The sequence below is a fragment of the Clarias gariepinus genome, chromosome 26 (assembly GCF_024256425.1).
Source record: "Clarias gariepinus isolate MV-2021 ecotype Netherlands chromosome 26, CGAR_prim_01v2, whole genome shotgun sequence".
NCBI lineage: Eukaryota > Metazoa > Chordata > Actinopteri > Siluriformes > Clariidae > Clarias > Clarias gariepinus.
Window position 1 is genome coordinate 4523439 of NC_071125.1, and position 23925 is coordinate 4547363.

Consider the following 23925-nt stretch of genomic DNA (forward strand, 5'->3'; position numbering starts at 1 on the left):
CGTTAAAAGATTTCTTGTTTATTTTTCTGATGAAACAGTGTTTCCGTTGTGTGTGTGTGAAAAAAGTGGAGGAAGGGTCTGTGTAAGATGTGGGAAAAGAGGGGAGCCTACTTTAGATTTATACACACGCGCATACACAGCACCTGTGCGCACAAACGGAAAGACTTATCTATCGGGATTTATTTTTACTTTTTTTTAAAGGTAAAGTGCATAATAATTATGATAACGAATAATTTGAGTTTCTATTATTTCTTATGGGAAAATTAGATTTGGTATATGTTTGTTTTGGAATACAAGCCCGCTTCCGGAATAAATTATGCTCGTAATCCAAGGTCCTACTGTATATTATTAACTTGCTCTTTCAATCAGCATTTTTAAGTATTATTTAACTTAGGAAGAGTTGTATGCAGAATGTTCTATATAAAATATGAAAAAAGCATGTAGTTGTGAATATGGTGATTACAGTTTTCTGTAAGGAGACACTTTTATAATTCATGCTTTATAAAAGAAGTCTCCAGTGTCATCCATCTGTAACCATCTTTTATCTTTGTCACCACATGGACGTCTTCACTTCCTGTTTTCTCAGTAGCATGACAAGATGCACTTAGAAACTTAGAATCAAATTACATAAATTGGGTAAAGAACACGTCCATTATAATCATTAAAGCATTGCGAAAACTCCCGTATTAAACCGAATCCTTCATTTTTATTGCATCTCCGCTAGGAGGATTTGTGCACCAGTATCATACGTTCAGTTCTCTTCTTTTTGAAATAAGTCAAAAGCTGTAATTGAACTGTTCTCTTGGCCATTGCAAAAATGCAAACAGTGCGAAAAATGAGACAAACTAGCCTGAGCTTGAAAGCAGCGTGTATTAAATTCTGATTGGCTAATATCCCTCATTAGTTTAAAGATGATCATACATACTTTAGGGAGTTTTAATTATTTCATTTTTATGACAATACATAATACACAGCATTATTACTCTAAAGAAGATGGTAAGAAGGGCTTATAGGTGGTTATCGGGGGATATGGTGGTTTTACAGGGAGGTGGATTTTGTAATATTTTTTTCAATGTGGGGGGGGATTCCATCCCCCAACTCCCCTCTCAAATCGAGCCCTGCTAATTCTGACCAGTTTTCCTTGTACATTTTGTGTTTGAACACTAAAATCCGCTTCTTTACTGCAAAAAAAATAATAAAAAAAATAAACGTGTAACACGTTCGACCCTTTTTGCACAGGCGGCACCATAAAGCATGGACAAGAGGCGAGGTCTTACGGGAAAAAGGGTATTTTATTTAGGAAAATAAGTAAGGAAAGAAAGGGAAGAATGTGCACGTGCAGATCTGGTGGGCAGTGCCCCGCTGGCATGCGGGCACAGGCTGGTCAGCGGTGGACCACTCGCAATGACTCTTCTCTCGGCGGATGGCCAGACCGACCCCTCCCAGCTCTCTCGGTGGGCGCGGCCTCAGACGGGATTCCTCTCTGACGTCTGCCGACTTTTCCCGGCTGGGAGGAAATGGCCATGATGTAACCCTTTTCCTCTTCAGCGGCAGGGTCACCGGCTCCATTTATGCAAGCACCTTGAAGAGCTGCGGGAGCTCGGGTAGACAGACAGGGTTGTCAAATATACTGGATGACACTTTTAATCTTTAAGATGTACATAAGAAGGGAGAAGGCAAGTATATGCATGAACAATGTGCTTGTGTTGCTGTAAAAACAGATGTACCTTTTTTGTCATTGCTAGAAATGTTAACACTAGAACGCTGCGCCAGTGTCACCTACTTATAACGCGGTTCAGCGGTCATTTGACCGCCTATTGTTTTGAATAGAAAGTTGTTGCTGAGACACAATGATCGCTAGATGGCGCCTTCACCAAGAGCAAATAGTTTAGCTCCAAGATAAACTTGCACTTCGACAATGTGCCATTTATTCCCGCGTGGATAATGAGCGGTATCTTTTTTTTCATATTCAACTGAGAAAACCTATTATAGAGTCTCTAAGGGGACAAAGGAATAGTAAAAAACGGCAGAAGAAAAAAAAACAAGTCATGTTTTGCATTATAACCCAAAGTTTTTGGCATGACTTTTTTCTGCCGTTTTTTCTTCTCGTTTATCCATCTAGGGGCTTCGTACTATAACAAAAAAAAAGCGCTACTTAATTTTATATAGTTTTGAGAAAATTTATTAGTTTGTTCATTCTATTTGAAACTACTGAACGTCTCAGATGGAGCAGGAGCAGCGATTTAGTTCTGAACTCGCTTCCGTGAAATTATCGCTTAAACAATATTGTGTTTGAATAAATCAGATCTACCACAGCAGATAATAAACTATGCTATGTCATAACCGAAGCAAACACCACCTCGTTTTGTTCAACGGGAATGTGGTTCACTTGTGGCCGCAGTGTATTATAAACCTGCGTAATGTTTCACTGTTTATGCTTACATAAGATTCATGTAATAAAAGCGAGGGAAATGTGAAAGTGATGATAAACCAAAGATTTCGGTACCTACACTGAGTGTAACATCTGCATAGTGACACTAAACAGCTGAACAACTTCACTTTTCCGTTTACCTCTGAGAAAATTTTTTTATTTTGTTTGTTTATATTTAGAATTTTTATAACAGTACACGCAGACACACACACACACACACACCTCCCCTGAGCCCTCGGTAAACATCCAATCACCGTGGGTATGCAAATGAGTCAAGACGTAGCCTAACGTGGTGTCGTGTCGGATTTCAGCGGTCACGGAGAGGAAAGACTTTAAAGCAGTTGCAGCGTTTTTTCAGTTACAACAAGCACAGCGATGAGTCCATGTTGTTTCACTGTTTATGACATAGTGACACTAAACAGCTGAACAACTTCACTTTTCTAAGAAAAATAGCTGTAATTTGTTTGTTTATATGTAGAATTTTTATAAGAGTACAAAAAGGTAACAGTTTGGTCTGTGTAGTTAGCGCCCTTGTAGAGAATAAATAAATGAATAACACCTGCATATCCCCTCTCAAGAGAGTGCCATGTCTATTGTTGGTTTTAATGATTTGGCTGAAAGTAATTATCACTACATAAGTACCCAAACACCATTGATCATGAGTTTCAACTGAAACTAATTCTATACATGCAAAAGAAAATGTAGATGCAAATTCCAAATGTATAAAGATATACATATGTGTGTATATATGTATGTAATATATATGTGTGTGTGTGTGTGTGTGTAATCGAGGCCAGCTCTACGCAGGTGCAAGAGGGGCAGCGCACCCTCAAATAAATGTCTGCACATGTTAATATATTCCTAAAATGTATATATTAAATATATTGTTGATATAAAGTTGATAAACTGATCTGCGGTAGCGGAAAAATGCTTTTTGCTTTTTAGTCACAAAATACAGATATATTGTGGTACTGATATGCCCAAAAGGTTTATAAGACGTCATGGCTTGGGGTCATTTGCCCAAAACAATTCCACTGTTTTATAAGATGTCAAAATTAAGCTGTACTTATAAACATATTTTATATTTAACACATTCCATCAGATGCCCCAACAGATGTAAACGTAGATTACACAAGAAGCAGCTCTGTGGTCGAGGGTGGCCAGATCTCACTTACATGTACCAGCACAAGCAGGCCTGCACCCACGCACTACAAGTGGTTCATTTCCCCAAACAGCACCACCTTCAGTCCCAGTGGAAGTACTGTTGTCCTTCTAGGTGTGAGGAGAAACACAGCTGTTTCCTGCATCGTCAATAACTCTATCGGACAGGGTGAATCAAAGCAACTGTTACTCAATGTCCATTGTGAGTAGTCTTGATGTGTTTTACTGTTAAGTTTCTTTTGAAAAATTCCTGAGCATGTTATTGTAGTGATCTGTGTTAAAGTGGAAATCTAAGATAAACATCTAGATTAAACATCTGAGCAAGTAAGGGTTGAGGGTCTTGCTCAAGGGCCCAAAAATATTAGCTTGGTAGGACTGGGATTTGAATCTGTGATCTTCTGATGAGTTAGCAAACATTTTACCCTAACCACACTTTACAACTGTGATGAGCAGAAAAGCATCTCAGAGGGCACAACATGTTCAATGTTAAAGTTAATAAACATACAACAGGTTCCTGCTCTTGCCTGACACAAAATACCAATGTTAAATGAAACTATTTAATTTTCCAGTTTTTTTTTTCAACTTTTTAAAAAAAATTTTAAATCATAAAATATGATACAAATCTATGTTAAGTCTATGAAAATATATGTTTATGACTTAATACAATAAAAAAAAAAAGATCTTTTATTTAATTGAATTAAGATAGGAAGAAAGTGTTTTGTTGAATATTAAAATTATGCGGCATTCATAATTACACTTGATGTTTCACACATTTTATCAGACGCACCCAAGAATGTAAGAATAGAATACACAAGAAGCAGCACTGTAGTCGAGGGTAACAAGATCTCACTTCAATGTATCAGCAACAGCAACCCTACAGTCATAGCCTATGAGTGGGTCGTCACCCAAAACACCAACACCACACGCTACAGAGAAAATCCTCTTGTCCTTCAAAATGTCAGGAGAGACACGTCTGTTTCCTGCAGCGCCACTAACTCTGTTGGAACGGGCCAATCACAGCGGCTATCTCTTAGTGTCAATTGTAAGTAGCAGCTATCCATCAATGTCTTTCTTGATGTCACTAAATTTTGTTTAAAACCCCTGAGCAGGGTAGGTTGCAGAAAGTATGAAAAAATGTAATTAATTAAAAAAGGATTGTTTTGTCACTTTGTCATCCATAAAACCTCTTCTTTAAATTATTAAAATCCTTTTCTAATAATTTAAAGCCTATCAAATTTTACACATTGAGTGAAAAAGACGTCCATTATAATTATTAAACCATTACAAAACTCCCATGTTAAACTAAATCCTTTGTTTTCATTGCGTCTCCGCTAAGAGGATTTGTGCGCTTGTATCATACCTTATTTTCTCTTCTTTTTTAAAAAAGTCAAAAGCTGTAATTGCACTGTTCTCTTGGCCATTGCGAAAAATGAGGCAAACTAGCCTGAGCATAAAAGCAGTGCATTACAATATTGAATTCTGACTGGCTAATCTCCCTTATTAGTTTGAAGATGATTATGCATACTGTAGGGAGTTTTAATTATTTAATTTTAATGACAAATATTACATAATACACAGCATTATTAATCAAGAGGGGATGGTAAGTGGGGGATTATAGGTGGTTATCAGAGGATATGGAGGTTTTACAGAGGGGTGGTTTTTGTAAAAAAAAAATTAACAAGGGGAATGACATCCCCTCAGAAACCCCTCTTAAATCGAGCCCTGCTAATACTGACCAGTTTTCCTATATCATTTATTTTTTATTGCTAAAAACCTCTCCTTTACTGCAAAAAGAAAAAGAAGAGAATTGTTTAATTACTAAAAAACTTTTTTGACAATCAGACAGACAGGGTTGTCAAATATACTGGATGACACTTTTAATCCTTAAAGGGGTCATACAGGCCTACATGCACTTTTTTAAGCCGTTTGGACTGAACTGTGTGTTAGGAGAGTGCGTACACAACCACTCTACGATGATAAAGAGCCGCCCAGTGGTTTTCTTTTCATTTATTACAATAACATGCCCCTTCTGAAATCAGGCCAATTACAAATGCCTTGCCGTGTGACGCCACACCGACAGAGGCCGCTCCTACACAAGTTGATTGGTGTTTTAGTAAAGACCCGCCCCGAGTGAAAAGAAGCTGTCGGCCATTGTTTTTCGCCGCTGGACCAAATGGCGCCTAAGCGAGTGTTGTGTACAGTTGTTGGGTGTAATAGCGAACACAGCAGTCGTCATTCACTACCTAGGGTTAGTGACCTAGGGTACCTACCTAGGGTTAGGTATCTGAGCCGCTGAGGACGCAGTGGCTGAATTTAGTTTTTGAAGCTAACGTCCCCGCCGATTTACCTAAATGCGTTCATGTTTGCGATAATCATTTTTCACCAGACTGCTTTATAAACGCGGGTCAATATAAAGCAGGTTTTACTAGGAAGCTGCTCCTGAAAATCGGATCTGTACTAACGCTTCGTGTTCCTGCTTCATCTTCACCAGGCTCAGTGAGTAATTCCTTTTACTATGACTCTTTGCAGATCGCCTTTACTAATAATCATGATGAATGCGGAGTGTAAGTTAACTTATACTCTCATAGAACATGGTTATGGCATCTTCTCTATGTACATCCGTCTCTATATAATCCCTAATCGCCCGTTTATAATAAACAATGCATTAAAGTGATTGTCTAGTTGCAAACTGTGTACGTAGTCGGAAAACTATATTATGCTTACCTTTGTTACGTTAGATGGTTTATAACGATGTCTGTCGAAGATTAAGAAGTCATGTAAACACATCAGTAAACACATCGCGTCCGTATCTCTCTCGGTAAGCTTCTCCGGTTTTTGTTGTTGTTGCTCGCGGCAGCGCAACAGCCCGTTAATTCATGCCCATGCAGTGATGAGAAAGACAAATCGAGTCGATGCATGTCTATTCTTTTAATTTCTGCATTGTCAGGCGATATTACAAACTTCCGCCTAGGTTCCGTACTTAAATCAAACCAAAAACGACTGAAGAAAACAGGCTCAGGCTCCATAATCCAGCGTTTTCCAGTTTGGACTGCATTACCCACAAAGCACTGCGTTGTGGGCAATGCTTTGTGGGTAATGCAGTCCAAAGCATTGCCCGCACTGGACTACACTTCCGTGGCTATACCCCCCATGTGTTGTGAAGACACGCCCCACAGAACTGTGTGTAGGCGGGCTCAGCAGAGGTCATGAGCATTTAAATTAGCATGTAGTGAAACAGGTTGCTGAGAACAGAGCTAGTTTTTACCAGGTAAAAGTAGTGTTTTTTTTACACAATCCTTTTGAATTTTTAATTAACGTATAATACAAACTTTTCATTAGGACCCTAAAGATCATATTAACATTTAATGAAAAATGGGATGTGTAGGACCTTTAGGAAGTACATAAGATGGGAGAAGACAAGTAAGTGCATGAACAGTGCTGCTTGCGTTTTTGTGAAAACAGATGCAACTTTTTTGTAATTGCTTGAAATGTTACTTTGATCTTTAGTCACAAAACACAGATACAGTGGTGTGAAAAACTATTTGCCCCCTTCCTGATTTCTTATTCTTTTGCATGTTTGTCACACAAAATGTTTCTGATCATTAAACACATTTAACTATTGGTCAAAGATAACAAGTAAACACAAAATGCAGTTTTTAAATGATGGTTTTTATTATTTAGGGAGAAAAAAAATCCAAACCTACATGGCCCTGTGTGAAAGTCAGTGTGGGTCACCCTTAGCAGCAATAACTGCAATCAAGCGTTTGCGATAACTTGCAACAGTCTTTTACAGCGCTCTGGAGGAATTTTGGCCCCCTCATCTTTGCAGAATTGTTGTAATTCAGCTTTATTTGAGGGTTTTCTAGCATGAACTGCCTTTTTAAGGTCATGCCACAACATCTCAATAGGATTCAGGTCAGGACTTTGACTAGGCCACTCCAAAGTCTTCATTTTGTTTTTCTTCAGCCATTCAGAGATGGATTTGCTGGTGTGTTTTGGGTCATTGTCCTGCTGCAGCACCCAAGATCGTTTCAGCTTGAGTTGACGAACAGATGGCCGGACATTCTCCTTCAGGATTTTTTGGTAGACAGTAGAATTCATGGTTCCATCTATCACAGCAAGCCTTCCAGGTCCTGAAGCAGCAAAACAACCCCAGATCATCACACTACCACCACCATATTTTACTGTTGGTATGATGTTCTTTTTCTGAAATGCTGTGTTACTTTTACGCCAGATGTAACGGGACACGCACCTTCCAAAAAGTTCAACTTTTGTCTCGTCGGTCCACAAGGTATTTTTCCAAAAGTCTTGGCAATCATTGAGATGTTTTTTAGCAAAATTGAGACAAGCCTTAATGTTCTTTTTGCTTAAAAGTGGTTTGCGCCTTGGTAATCTGCCATGCAGGCCGTTTTTGCCCAGTCTCTTTCTTATGGTGGAGTCGTGAACACTGACCTTAATTGAGGCAAGTAAGGCCTGCAGTTCTTTAGATGTTGTCCTGGGGTCTTTTGTGGCCTCTCGGATGTGTTGTCTCTGCACTCTTGGGGTAATTTTGGTCGGCCGGCCACTCCTGGGAAGGTTCACCACTGTTCCATGTTTTTGCCATTTGTGGATAATGGCTCTCACTGTGGTTCGCTGGAGTCCCAAAGCTTTAGAAATGGCTTTATAACCTTTACCAGACTGATAGATCTCAATTACTTTTGTTCTCATTTGTTCCTGAATTTCTTTGGATCTTGGCATGATGTCTAGCTTTTGAGGTGCTTTTGGTCTACTTCTCTGTGTCAGGTAGCTCCTATTTAAGTGATTTCTTGATTGAAACAGGTGTGGCAGTAATCAGGCCTGGGGGTGACTACAGAAATTGAACTCAGGTGTGATAAACCACAGTTAAGTTATTTTTTAACAAGGGGGGCAGTCACTTTTTCACACAGGGCCATGTATATTTGGAGTTTTTTTTTTCTCCCTTAATAACGTAAACCTTCATTTAAAAATTGCATTTTGTGTTCAATTATGTTATCTTTGACTAATAGTTAACGGTTTTAGATGAGCAGAAACATTTAAGTGTGACAAACATGCAAAAGAGTAAGAAATCAGGAAGGGGGCAAATAGTTTTTTACACCACTGTATATTGTGGTACTGATATGCACAAATTATGTAAATTATTAATACATAAATGAAGTTGTACTTATATTTAATACATTCTATCAGATGCCCCAACAGATGTAAAAGTAGATTACACAAGAAGCAGCTCTGTGGTCGAGGGTGGCCAGATCTCACTTACATGTACCAGCACGAGCAGGCCTGCACCTACACACTACAAGTGGTACGTTTCCCCAAACAGCACCACCTACAGCTCTAAAGAAAAAACTTGTGTCCTTCAAAATGTGAGAAGAAACACGTCTGTTTCCTGCATCGCCACTAACTCTATCGGACAGGGCGAATCAATACAGCTATCACTCAATGTCCTTTGTGAGTAGTCTTGATGTTGTCTTCATAAGATTCTTTTGGAAAATTCTTGAACAGTGTATTGTAGTGATCTGTGTAAAAGCAGAAATCTAGAATAGATTATACAGTACATCTGAGCAGGTGAGGGTTGAGGGTCTTGCTCAGGGGCCAAACAGTGGCAGCTTGGTAGGACTCGGATTTGAACCTGTGACCCTCAACTGGCTCCTGTGATCAGAAGCCAAACATGAGCCCCTTAAGATAATAAAATGGGTACAGTACCTCACATAACTATATTTTACAACAGTGATAATGATTTGCTGCTTTGCGACAATGACAATTGTTAAAAGTGGTATTCAAATAAAACAATTAATGAGGAGCAGAAAAGCATCTCAGAGGGCACAATATATTTAATGTTGAAGTTGAATAAGCGTACAATATATTTCTGTTCTTGCTGGCCAATCCAAAGCAGTCTTACTGTACTGTATGTTGTTGTTGTTTTTCATCTCCCTCAGGATTAGACGTGTGTGTTCTGAGATGCTTTCCTGTTCAGCATAGTTGTAAACTGTGGACATTAAAGGTCTTGTAGCTTTCTTTCTGCCTGCTGGACCACTGCTCGCTGAATGTTTTTTGTCAACCCGCCTAAAACACACGAACACACACACACAAACACACCTCCATGTGCGCACACACCTCCGTTCGCGCGCGCACCCACACACACAATCTGTCACACCACTGCAATTGCTAAATAGGCATGTTTGCATTTCTTTCTTTTTCTTTTTTTTTTTACTTCAACACATTCTTGTCAAATATCATATCTTACCTTTTCTTACCAATTTTTATAATGCAGTTTGTGTTTATTGTATTGTGTCAATAATTCTTGACTTCGCTTGCCATTACAAAAATAAAAATTAAAAATTTGATTTGACAGTCAAACACACAAGGTAGCCAAATACAGGATGTCACTTTGACTTAAAATGTACATAAGCTGGAAAGATGTGCATTCTTTCAAACACACTTCCCTAAGTTTTTGTAAGGTTTTTATAAATTAAAGTAAGCCCATGTGGTTTTGATATGTAGCTACATATGATAAAATGTTACAGTCGTCCTAAATAATAAATGAAAATGTCAAAATGTCGTTGTATTTATGAACATATTTAATATTTAACACATTTTATTAGACTTTTAACACATTTTATTACATTTTATCAGACACCCCAACAGATGTAAAAGTAGATTACATTGGATACAGCTCTGTGGTCGAAGGTGGCCAGATCTCACTTACATGTAACAGCACAAGCAGGCCTGCACCCATAAACTACAAGTGGCTCGTTTCCCCAAACAGTGTCACCTTCACCCCCAGTGGAAGTACTGTTGTCCTTCAACATGTGACAAGAGACACAGCTGTTTCCTGCATCGCCACTAACTCTATTGGACAGGGCGAATCAAAGCAGCAATTGCTCAATGTCCTTTGTGAGTAGCCTTGATGTGTTTTGATGTTAATTTTTTTTATCCTTAAGCAATATATTGTAGTAATTTGCGTTAAAGTGGCAATCCATCTTAACAATAGTGTTTCATTTGAAATAGACCTTTATATTTTCTTAAAGGGGAAAATCTACATTATGAAGACATATACTTTATTATTCCAGAAAATCAAACAAATGAGTCTAGTGACAAATGATTCACTTTAAGTGGGAACCAGAGAACAAACTGGTATTGTCAATGTTGTAAAGCATTAAATGAACTGTGGCAGTACATTTAATAAAAAACTGTGACTACACTTGGCCACAAAATAACAAATAAATGCTTTACACATGCACACACACAAGGTCACAATGTTATCGAGTATAAGAAAAGATTACCTTCAATCCCACAGCAAGAGAGAAGTTACCAAGTTAAAATTAGCTTAAAAATATTGCTTGTCTTGTAAAGCGCTTGCAGCCCAAGTTACGCGCACAACAACATTGTATATCATATCTAAATTTCAGTTTGTGTTTAAATGTTAAAAAACTTTCCTTTAATGTACGGTCAGCGTTTTCAATTCAAGAGGCAGCTCATGACAACAAACAAAAGAGAGACCTCTTCCCTGTGCTTAAAATTACAAAAAAAACATTACAAGACATTTGGGATGTCACTGTTAATCTTTAAGATATACATAAGATAGGCAGGTAAGTGCATGACCAGTGCACTTACTAGCAGCAGTTATCTCTCAGTATCGATTGTAAGTAGCAGCTATCCATCAATGTCCTTCTTGATGTGCCTAAATGTCATAAACTGGGTGGTGTAGTATTAGTATGGTGTTGTTGCCGTGGGCTTGAATGGGCAGGCATAAATGCAAAGGGTAATGAACATAGAGTCTTTTTGTTAAACAAAAACCTCATAAAGAAACCAAACAAGCAACTCTTACTATAAACAAAAGCATAGAACTAAATATAGACTCTTTTACTCGTAAGCAGGTTTATTTCATGTAAACAGGATTTAGGCTGTGTGTGTGGCTGTGGCCATCATTCGTGTGTAATCGCCGTGTGTGTCTAATAATATGTAACATTCTATCCCCCGATTGCATCTATATAAGTGGAGGTAATTTTTTCACCCTCAGGGATGCCCTCCACAATTGGTCTGTTACTATTGAAACCAAGGGCGAGCTCTTCTGCTGGGGTATAGGGAGATGGTGCCGGTGTTATGCGCCAAAATGCCCCCCCGCCCTGGCATGGATTGCCCCCCCTATATAAGCGCAAAAAATTTAGCTCGTTCTTTTGCCATTTCGTCAACCAATCAAAAGGGGTTGTGATTAGCGTTTCTACTGTCGATGCATATTGCCTTTTAAACCAACGCATGAACGCGCAATAATCCTAGACAACTCAATCCAGCCATACTAATCACCAACAACGGGTGTGCTCGAAGAACCAACTTAGCCACATCGTAATTGGCACGATGATCTCATCTTAGATGCGTCAATTCATTTCGGATGTGTCAAGCGACGCACGAAGAACAGACCCCAGTCAAGACAAACCATGCAAGACAGACTAGAGACGGGAGAGACCAAAGACGGGAGAGACAATGACTAAGTGTGTTAGTAGTTAATCGGGTTATGACCTAAACAGGTTAGTATCTAAGCAGGTTAATAACTGAACATACTAGGGGAACAAACACTCAAGAGGCTAAGCACACATGAGCTAATCTAAACTAGAGGCTAAAGCCACTAGCGGCCAATCCGACTAGAGGCTAAGCCTACAAATAACTAAACATACAAGGACCTAAACATACAAGGAACTAAACAAGAGGCAAACAAACACTGGAGACACACAAAACAGTACTTACACAGACCTTAAGACAAACAACACATACTTAAACTGAACAGCTCCACAACACAAAAAGCAAAAATAACCATAAACATAACAAAACTAGAGCCAACTTAAAGGGGTCATACAGGCCTACATGCACTTTTTTAAGCTGTTTGGACTGAACTGTGTGTTAGGAGAGTGCGTACACAACCACTCTACGATGATAAAGAGCCGCCCAGTGGTTTTCTTTTCATTTATTACAATAACATGCCCCTTCTGAAATCAGGCCAATCGCAAATGCCTGTCGATGTGACGCCACACCACAAGAGGCCGCTCCTACACAAGTTGATTGACACTGGTGTTTTAGCAAAGACCCGCCCCGAGTGAGAAGAAGCTGTCGGCCATTGTTTTTCGCCGCTGGAGCAAAATGGCGCCTAAGCGAGTGTGGTGTACAGTTGTTGGGTGTAATAGCGAATACAGCAGTCGTCATTCACTACCTAGGGTTAGTGACCTAGGGTACCTACCTAGGGTTAGGTATCTGAGCCACTGAGAACGCAGTGGCTGAATTTAGTTTTTGAAGCTAACGTCCCCGCCGATTTACCTAAATGCGTTCATGTTTGCGATAATCATTTTTAACCAGACTGCTTTATAAACGCTGGTCAACATAAGGCAGGTTTGACTATGAAGCTGCTCCTAAAAATCGGATCTGTACTAACGCTTCGTGTTCCTGCTTCATCTTCACCAGGCTCGGTGAGTGTGATTTATTTTACTATGACTCTTTGCAGATCGCCTTTTCTAATAATCACGATGAATGCGGAGTGTAAGTTAACTTACACTCTCATAGAACATGGTTATGGCTTCTTCTCTATGTACAGCCGTCTCTATATAATCCCTAATCGCCCGTTTATAATAAACAATGCATTAAGGTGATTGTCTCGTTGCAAACTGTGTACGTAGTCGGAAAACTATATTATGCTTACCTTTGTTACGTTAGATGGTTTATAACGGTGTCTGTCGGAGATGTAAACACATCAGTAAACACATCGCGTAAGTTTCTCCGCTTTTTGTTGTTGTTGCTCGCGGCAGCGCAACAGCCCGTTAATTCATGCCCATGCAGTGATGAGAAAGACAAATCGAGTTGATGCATGTCCATTCTTTTAATTTCTGCGTTGTCAGGCGATATTACAAACTTCCGCGTACGTTCCGTACTTAAATCAAACCAAAAACGACTGAAGAAAACAGGCTCAGGCTCTATATTTCAGCGTTTTCCAGTTTGGACTGCATTACCCACAAAGCACTGTGTTGTGGGCAATGCTTTGTGGGTAATGCAGTCCAAAGAATTGCCCGCACTGGACTACACTTCCGTGGCTATACCCCACGTGTGTTGTGAAGACACGCCCCACAGAACTGGGGGGGGCGGGCTCAGCAGAGGTCATGAGCATTTAAATTAGCATGTAGTGAAACAGGTTGCTGAGAACAGAGCTAGTTTTTACCAGGTAAAAGTAGTGTTTTTTTTACACAATCCTTTTGAATTTTTAATTAACGTATAATACAAACTTTTCATTAGGACCCTAAAGATCATATTAACATTTAATGAAAAATGGGATGTGTAGGACCTTTAAAACAAATGCAAACTAAATGCAAAACAAAACAAAACACCCACATGACAAAACCATTAATGCTCGACCCAGTTTCTTCTTCTTCTTCTTAAAATACACATCTCCAAACTCCGTTTGGAGTTTAACGGCGGCTTGCATCCCTAAGTGTTGCACTACTGCCACCTTCTGCCACCTGATTCTCCTTTGGTGTTTCTCCACTCTATTTCCAGATTATTTTCTCCACATCTTTTATACTACCCATCAAACCAGTAGTAACTAAGAAATTACAAATGTTTTTCTTGCCATGCCCAATCGTGCCACTTCTTCAATCATTTTCCTCCTATATATATATATATATATATATATATATATATATATATATATATATATAAAAGTATAAATAAAAAATTTTAAGTGCCAATGGCTGTGCAAATATGCATTAAAAGTGACTTAAGAAAGTGACTTAAGAAATGTGCAATGGTCAGATATATAAATATGTAGTGCATGAATGTGTCCATGGTTGTCCAGTCAATGTCAATGTTTAAAAAGATATTACTCCTTTTAAAAAGATATTACTCCTGTACTTACTCCTATTTTGAATGCCATATAAATGTCTCCCTTTAATTTCCCTATCCCACTGCTGTTGCCATTCTCTCATACTGTAGCTTCTTTCCAAACTTTACTTTTCCCTTCAATTAAATTTTGATTCAATTTAATTTGTATAGCGCTTTTAACAATTGTCATTGTCGCAAAGCAGCTTTACACAATCAAAAGAATTATTTAAGTCTGTATGGAATGTAAGTGTGCATGAATCAAGATGAGCAGATTGTCCCTGGTAAGCAAGCCGCGGACAACAGTGGCAAGGAAAAACTCCCTGAGATTGTAATAGGAAGAAACCTTGAGAGGAACCAGACTCAACAGGGAACCCATCCTCATTTGGGTGAAACAGAAAGCAGAAAATGATCTGCATTTATACAGTGTGTTAGATGGCAGGCAGTTCAGCTATAACAGTTGATGTTAATTGATGTAAATATGGAGTCCAGGTAGTTATTGGAAACAATTGCAATCTTGAACTATCGAGTAACCGCAGCCAAGTCAAGTCCTGTCAACAGCTGTCAACACCAATCGTGGCCAGAACCGTCTTTATGGTAGAGTGAAACCGTCCCCAGACACCAGACGCATCACAAAGAGACACACGGGGCATCCATGCGACGAGATCTCCAGCCAGAAGTGGGGCACCAGGATGGGTCAGACAGGTCTGGAGGGCAGAGGGAGTCTGGATCACTAGCAGCTCAGGAACAACATGTGTAGCTCGACAGAGAGATGGAAGAAAGAGAGAGGGAGAGAGGGAAGAGAGAGAGGGGGAGAGAGAACAGAAAAGGGGAGAACAGAAGAGGAGACATAACAGTTAGGTATGGTCGCAGTCACATAATGTATAATGTAAATGTATATTTAGTGTAGCGTGCAAGTAGAGACTTCGGCAGGACTAACTATAACAGCATAACTAAAAGGGGAAAGCCAGGAGAAAACACAGGTATGAGGGCTCCCTGAAATGTAAAGCAAACAATTACCTCACCGTCAACAAGCCTGAGTGATCAATGAAAGTGGGGAGGACAGCATCTAAACATACCAGTTCACCATAATACTCTACGACCATGAGTCCCCCAGATCTGCCCCTTTACCCAAGAGAAGTCTATTTATAAAAATGCTTGATTAAATAAATAGGTTTTTAGCCTGGACTTAAACACTGAGACTGTGTCTGAATCCTGAACATTATTTCGAAGACTATTCCATAATTTTGGGGCTTTGTAAGAAAAAGCTCTGCCCCCAGCTGTGGTTTTTATAATACGCGGTACTGACAAGCAGCCTGCATCCTTTGATCGAAGTAGGCATGGCAGATCGTAAGACACTAGCAGTTTGCTCAGATACTGCGGCGCGAGACCATTTAATGCTTTATATGTCAAGAGTAGTATTTTAAAATCAATGCGAAATTTCACGGGGAGCCAATGAAGTGAAGATAAGGTAGGTGTGATGTGCTTATATCTTCTGGTTCTAGTGAGAACTCTCGCTGCTGCAAGTATTGTAGTAAAGTATTCTAGGTTCCGATCTGACATAGTTTAATATCTGCATTAATTGCATTGTCCGGTTTCAAAGCCTCAATTTTATGCCTAATATTTACAATTTTATTATTAAAAAGTTCATAAAGTCCTTACTATTGTACGATAGTGTCGAGGAGATTTCTGAAGTGTTCTTATTTCTAGTTAATTTGGCTACGGTATTAAATAAAAATCTAGGATGATTTTTGTTATTTTCTATAAGAGTGGAGAGATATGTTGATCTAGCTACACTAAGAGCTTTTCTATAGCTCAGGATGCTCTCCTTCCATGCTGTTTAAAATACTAACAATTTAGTTTGACGCCATTTACATTCTAATTTCCGAGCTGTCTGTTTTAAAGTACGTGTGTGGTTGTTATACCAGGGAGCGAGTTTCTTATCTCTAATAATTTTAGAATAAAGGTATAACGAAAGGTCGACTCTAAATATTTAGTCGCCCGATCGAGTTCTGTGGGGTCAGATTGAATTCTTTGGTAATTCAATCAAAGTTGTTAACTCTGGGAGATTACTAATAAAACTCTGTGTGCTATTTGATGTGAATGTATGTTTAGTATGGTAGCGCGGTGCTGTACAAACAGTATCACTATAACACACTTTAACTGAGACAAGATAGTGATCTGATATAACTTCAGACAGTAGAGTTGTGAACAAATTTCTTATGCTTAATCCGAAAGATATTATTAAATCTAAAGTGTGACCTGCTTTATGAGTGGGTCCTATTACACACTGATTTACTCCTACTGAGTCTGCTATACGCAGAGGGTCTTCTGGATTCTCCAAATGAATATTAAAATTTCCAGCAATTAACGCTTTGTCTACAGAAATGACTAGGTTTGAGAGGAAATCTGCAAATTCACAAAGAAATTCAGAATACGGGAGGTCTGTAAATGATAATTATTGAGATCGACTGAGCTGGCTTCATATTTGTAAAAACACTTATGTTACTATAGAGAACTTCAAATGAGTTTAATTTGTGTCTGTTTTTGTACGATAGTCAGATTATCATTGTAAATAATTGCGACGCCTCCTCCTCTACCAGTTAACCAAGGCTGGTGTATGTAGCTGTATCCGGGAGGACTAGCTTCATTTAAAGCTACATACTCGTCCTGTTTAATCCAGGTTTCAGTTAAACAGAGAATATAAAATTCTTTATCCGTGATAATTTCATTAACTATAACTGCTTTATATGCGAGAGATCTAATATTTAACAATCCTAGCTTCAGATCAGAGGGGCCAGCTGCACATTCAGTGTGATCAGAGTTTGTGGTATCTATGTTAATTAAATTACTAAAACAGACTTTCTGGGTCTTTCTAAATTTGTGATCAACTCGGGGAACAGACACAGTCTCAATATAGTGAACTCTATGCAGCTAGCAGACGGTTGGTTTAGCCTGTCTGTCTGCTTCTTGGCCTGGGCTCTGGATGGTCACCGATTCACTAGGCCTCTTTTGAGACTATGAGCTATATTACAAAAAATGAGGTCTAGCTAATTTCACGTGCCTCAGTATAGAGTCTCCTATAACCAGAGCTCTTTCAGGTTTCTCAGCGGGTGCATCACTCAGGAGAGCAAACCTGTTGGACATGTGAAGCGCAGAAGAGGTGTGTTCCGGTGGGCTAGCCTTAGTCTTAGCTTTGGCTGAACAATTATGCCGCCGAGTCGTCACCCACTCGCCCCGCTGTGAGGGCTCTAATGCCGGAGTCGGGGTCTGGTTATCTCCGCCTGTGGCACCCAGACTGTCCGCTACGGGAATAATGCTGCTCTCACACTCTCTAACCCTCTCTAAAGTCTGGATGCGCTCCTCTAACGCTGACATCTTCTCCGTGTGTGTGTATATATATACACACACACACACAGTGGAACCTCGGATTACAAGCATAATTCGTTCCGGAAGCAGGCTCGTATTCCAAAACACTCGTAAGTCAAAACACATTTTCCCATAAGAAATAATGGAAATTAAAATTATTTGTTCCACAACCCCAAAAAATACATAAAAATAATAAACACAAAATAAAAAGTAAAAATAAAACAAATTAAACTTCGTTACCTTAAAAAAAGTAAAAAATAAATCCCGACCAATAAGTGTTTCCATTTATGCGCACAGGCGCTGTGTGTGTGTGTGTTTTTCTCCCTCTTGCACTTCTGAGTGTGTGTTATGTGTGTGCACGAGCGTAATTTGACACCATGCCAGTTGTGTGTAAGTGAAGCACATACACATAACACACACTCAAAAACTGACACACACTAATGACGAGAGAGAGTGTGTGTGTGCGAACCCGGCGCGGTGTCGAATTACGTGCGCGCACACACATACTGTAACACACACTCTGCAGCGCAAGTGAAACAAAACACAAACACATAACACACACACACTCAAACACTGACACACAGTAAAGGCGAGAGAGAAAGAGAGCGTGTGTGAGCGGTTTTTCTCTCTCTGGTGCTGCAGAGTGTGTGTGTTATGTGTGTGCGTGCATAATTTGACACCGCCGGTTCTCACACACACACACATAACACACACACTCTGCAGTGCAAGAGAAAGAAAAAAACAAACACACGCACACACACACGGATTGATTATATCAGTAAGTGACGAGCACTAAGACCCAGCAGGGGAGATGAATACCCGCAGCACCAGAGAGAGAAAAACCGTTGGCTCAGTTGTGATGACGCGATGCTCGGTGTCAAAACAAGAAGCGCATGCATTATACATGATACTCGGAGCTCGTAAACCACGACAACGCTCGTTTTTTAAGTCAAAATTTATTAAAAATCTTTGCTCGTCTTCCGGAACACTCGTAAACCGCGTTACTCATAATCCGAGGTTCCACTGTATATATATATATACACTCAACAAAAATATAAACGCAACACCTTTGTTTCTGCTCCGATTTTTTATGAGATGGACTTAAAGATCTAAAATTCATTTCAGATACACAACATCAACTCACATCATGAGTAGTGCACAGGTGTAGTTTCCACACATTCCAGGGTGGCCTTTTATTGTGGGCAGTATAAGGTACACCTGTGCACTACTCATGATGTCAGATCAGCATCTTGATGTGGCACACCTGTGAGGTGGGATGGATTATCTCAGCAAAGCAGAAGTGCTCACTATCACACATTTAGACTGATTTGTGAACAATGTTTGGGAGAAATGGTAATATTGTGTATCTGGAATGAATTTTAGATCTTTAAGTCCATCTCATGAAAAATCGGAGCAGAAACAAAGGTGTTGCGTTTATATTTTTGTTGAGTATATATATATATATATATATATATATATATATATATTACACAAATCTGGATAGTGATCACTTCCTACTGTTCCTTCCTTAAACACATTCCAATTACACATTGCTGCCACGCTGTTAGACACCAATGTAGGAGAGCAGACTCCCTTCCAGTACTAACCTCCATTCTTGTTTTAGTTCCATCATTTAAACATAAAAAATGTTTCTTCTCTAATAACTCTTTTATCACTTTAATATTCCCTTTTTACTTCCCCACAGTGTATTATGTGCATTAAAGTCCCCACACCATATAACATTACTACTACCTTGTCCCTCTATTTTTTAAGCTAATTTAATAGCAGTCTTCTATGTGGTTTATAAAAATGTACAGTTACAAATTTCTTCCCTACACCCCATACTTCCACTGCTACATACTCATTCGCTCCCTAAACCTACCACCCTGTGCAGCACCCCTTGTTTCACAAAAGTAACACACCCTCCTTCACCACCATTTAACCTATCCTGTCTAATTGATACATACCCATATATGACAAAATCTAAATTTGGTTTTATCCAGGATTCCTGAATACATATAACGCCTGGTTTTTCTTTCCAATTAGCAATAAACTGTTTGAACTCTTGCCTGTTTAAAATCAGGCTCCTTGCATGCCATTGAAGGAGCAACATTAATGCAATAGTTAGCCCACACATGTTATCTCTTGACTAGACTGTACACTTAGCTCATCCCTCACCTGTTCCCATTTTAAACCTGCCATATCTAGGTGATGTATTGCTGCTTTAACTATAATCTGGATTCTTTCTGTTTTAGATCTGATTTCAGCTGTAGGATTTATTAATCCTGCTATAAATGCCACCATTTTCTTCTTCTTCTCCCACTGATCTTTACGTTCTTTCGACCCAGTGTCCCAGAATAAACTGCTATTTATAGAAGGTCTCATGAGCTACCTCAGTTCAGGTGAGCTCCCTCATCAGGGTGCCTTCTGGAAAACTGAGTCTACAAACCAAAAACTACACAAACAACCCTATCAGGCATACAGTGCCCTCTAGGGGTGGTTCCTTACACTAGATTTTGTTTAATCCCCCTTAGCATGGTAAACAAAAAGTCTCTTTTTTTATTCTGACTTTTTCTTAGAGTATATTATTAATTTGCTCTTTCAATCAGCATTTTTTTAAGTATCAGTTACCTTACAAAGATTTGTATGCAGTTTGTATTAGTGTGTAGTTTGGGAAACTTTAGCTACATTTGCCTTGCTTGCTTTACTTTTTCATTATTCTTGTATCTGCTTTAAAAAGGGCCAAAATTAAGAAATAAACTTTATTTTCTTGTTATAATATGTAAAAACATTTAGTACTTATGAATACTGAAAGGTACTATGCAAAATGTGATGACGTACAACCTATAATTGAACAACAAGTCAATTTAATGTTAGCATATACAGGGCCATGAAAACGTATTTTGGTGATTCAGATCATTAAAGAATGAAAGACATTTCAAAGATAACCCATTTAAATACAAAGTGCAGTTTTTAATTGCTGATTCCATTAATTGAGGGAGAAAAGTTGTCATTAACAAAATGTAAGCCTAATCAATCAACACGTCCATTATAATCATTAAACCATTATGACAACTCCCGTGTTAAACTGAATACTTCGTTTTGTATTGTGTCTCCGCTGAGAGGATTTGTGCGCATGTATCGTACCTTCAGTTCTCTTTTTATTGTAATAAGTCAAAAGCTGTAATTGAACTGTTCTCTTGGCCATTGCAAAAATGCAAACAGTGCGAAAGGCAAACTAGCCTAAGCATGGAAGCAGTGCATTACAATATTGAATTTTGACTGGCTAATCTCCCTTATTAGTTTGAAGATGATCATGCATACTGTAGGGAGTTTTAATTATTTTATTTTCATTAATAATATAACCTAATACACAGCATTATTAATCTAAAGGGGATGGTAAGGAGGAATTATAGGTGGTTATCGGGGATATGGTGGTTTTACATAACCCCCTTATTAGGGTAAGGGGGGGGGGGGGTTCAACAGGGGGGATGCCATCCTCCCACATCCCCTCTCAAATCAAGCCCTGCTAATACTGACCAGTTTTCCAAATGCATTTTGTGTTTGAATGCTAAAAACCCTCTCCCTTACTGCCAGAAGAAAGAAAAAACAGGAGAGGACTTAACGTCTACAAAAAAAAGACAGTTTTTTTTTTTTTTTACAATTAGACAGACAGGGTTGTCAAATATTCTGGATGACACTTTTAATTCTTAAGATGTACATAAGATGGGAGAAGGCAAGTAAGTGCATGAACAGTACTGCTTGAGTTGCTGTAAAAACAGATAGCTAGAAATGTTTATTTGATCTTTAGTCACAAAATACAGATATATTGTGGTACTGATATGCACAAATGACGTAAATTATTAATACATAATTAAAAAAATATATAAGACGTCATGGCCTGAGGTCATTTGCCTAAAACAATTCCACTGTTTTATAAGATGTTAAAATGAAGCTGTACTTATAAACATATTTTATATGTAACACATTCCATCAGATGCCCCAACAGATGTAAAAGTAGATTACACAAGAAGCAGCTCTGTGGTCGAGGGTGGCCAGATCTCACTTATATGTAACAGCACGAGCAGGCCTGCACCCACGCACTACAAGTGGTTCGTTTTCCCAAACAGCGTCACCTACAGCTCCAAAGAAAAGACTCTTGTCCTTCAAGATGTAAGGAGAAACACGTCTGTTTCCTGCATCGTCAATAACTCTATCGGACAGGGTGAATCAAAGCAGCTGTTGCTCAATGTCCTTTGTGAGTAGTCTTGATGTGTTTTGCTGTTAACTTTCTTTTGGAAAATTCCTGAGCAGTGTACTATAGTGATCTGTGTTAAAGTGAAAATCTAAGATAAACACCTAGATTATACATCTGAGCAAGTGAGGGTTGAGGGTCTTGCTCAAGGGCACAACAATGTCAGCTTGGTAGGACTGGGATTTAAACCTGTGATCTTCTGATGAGTTAGCAAACATTTTACCCTAACTACACTTTACAACTGTGATGAGCAGAAAATCATCTCAGAGAGCAAAACATGTTCAATGTTGAAGTTAATAAGGGTTTACAAGTTCCTGTTCTTGCCTGCCATAAAATACCAATGTTAAATTTAACTATTTCATTTTACTGTTTTTTAACTTTTTTTTATATCAAATCAATTTATGATGCAAATCTATGTTAAGTCTATTAAAATATATGTTTATGACTTTAAGACCTTTGATTTAATTGTATTAAAAAAGGAGGAAAGTGTTTTGTTGAGTATAAAAATGATGCTGCATTAATTATTACACTTGATGTTCAAAACGTTTCATCAGACGCACCCAAGAATGTAAGAATAGAATACACAAGAAGCAGCACTGTCGACGAGGGTAACAACATCTCACTTCAATGTACCAGCAACAGCAACCCTACAGTCACAGCCTATGAGTGGGTCGTCACCCAAAACACCACCACCACCCGCTACAGAGAAAATCCTCTTGTCCTTCAAAATGTCAGGAGAGACACGTCTGTTTCCTGCAGCGCCACTAACTCTGTTGGAACGGGCCAATCACAACAGTTATCTCTTAGTGTCGATTGTAAGTAGCAGCTATCTTTCTAGCTAGCTAGTCTTTCGTGACAAAATTTTGTTTAAACCCTCTGAGCAGGGTATAGGTTACAGAAAGTAAGAAAAAAGTGTCAGCCATCTGTAACCATCTTTTATCTTTGGTCCCCACATGGACGTTTTCACTTTATGATTTCTTAGTAGCACGATAAGATGCAAGCTTTTTAAAATGAAAAAAAAAAAATAATAATAATAATTACTTACTAAATTAATCTTGGCTATCCGCCAGACTGTGAAGATTATCACATTAATGTGGGACTGGTTAGTTCTTACTTTACCACAATTACTTTAGTACTTTAGTACTTTAGCTACATTTGCCATTGCATACTTTACTTTTTCATTCTACTTTTATTTGCTTAAAAAAAGCAAAATAAAGAAATAAACTTTAATAATTAAGTTTTTTTACCCTTTTGTACCCAAGTATACAGGTGAAGCCACAAAGTCTAATGAAAAAACAAAGCCATTTCTTTAAATTATCACATTTCACACATTGGGTAAAAAACACGTCCATTATAATCATTAAAGCATTACGAAAACTGTTATGTTAAATTGTATTCTTCGTTTTCATTGTGTGTCCGCTGAGAGGATTTGTGCGCATCTACCATACCTTCAGTTCTCTTCTTTTAGAAATACACTACTTACAATAAGTTAGGGATATTGTGAAAGACTTAGTGGATGTCATACATACGATGTTTGTTTCACTTCAGACATTTTTGGGATGGGGAGGCAATTGTAATGGGGTGATGGACACATCTCTTTTTGTGTTTTCTATGTAATGGTCTCATTGAGTACAGGTGTGCCTTATATTGGGGCCAATCCCAAAAGACAACCATTTTCAATGTGGCATCAATTTTTAAATTCTGTGGGTATAAAAGCTGGTATTGTCAGTAAGTCATTCCAAGTTCATCATTTTAACAGCCATGAACACACGACATCACTTAATGGACGAGCAGCGCCACCTGGCCATCTGGTCTTCGGGTCGGTGGCAGGCAGTCAGAT

At 38.7% G+C, this 23925-nt stretch overlaps 1 protein-coding gene across 1 annotated transcript in view; it reads left to right on the top strand.

Moving 5' to 3' along the window:
• Window positions 1-23925, top strand: part of LOC128514119 (B-cell receptor CD22-like) — a 131913-nt gene that overhangs the window by 36373 nt on the left and 71615 nt on the right. Inside the window, exon 10 of the mRNA XM_053487817.1 lies at window positions 4374-4634. Coding sequence (XP_053343792.1) covers window positions 4374-4634 — 261 coding nt within the window. The remainder of the gene's footprint in view (window positions 1-4373; window positions 4635-23925) is intronic.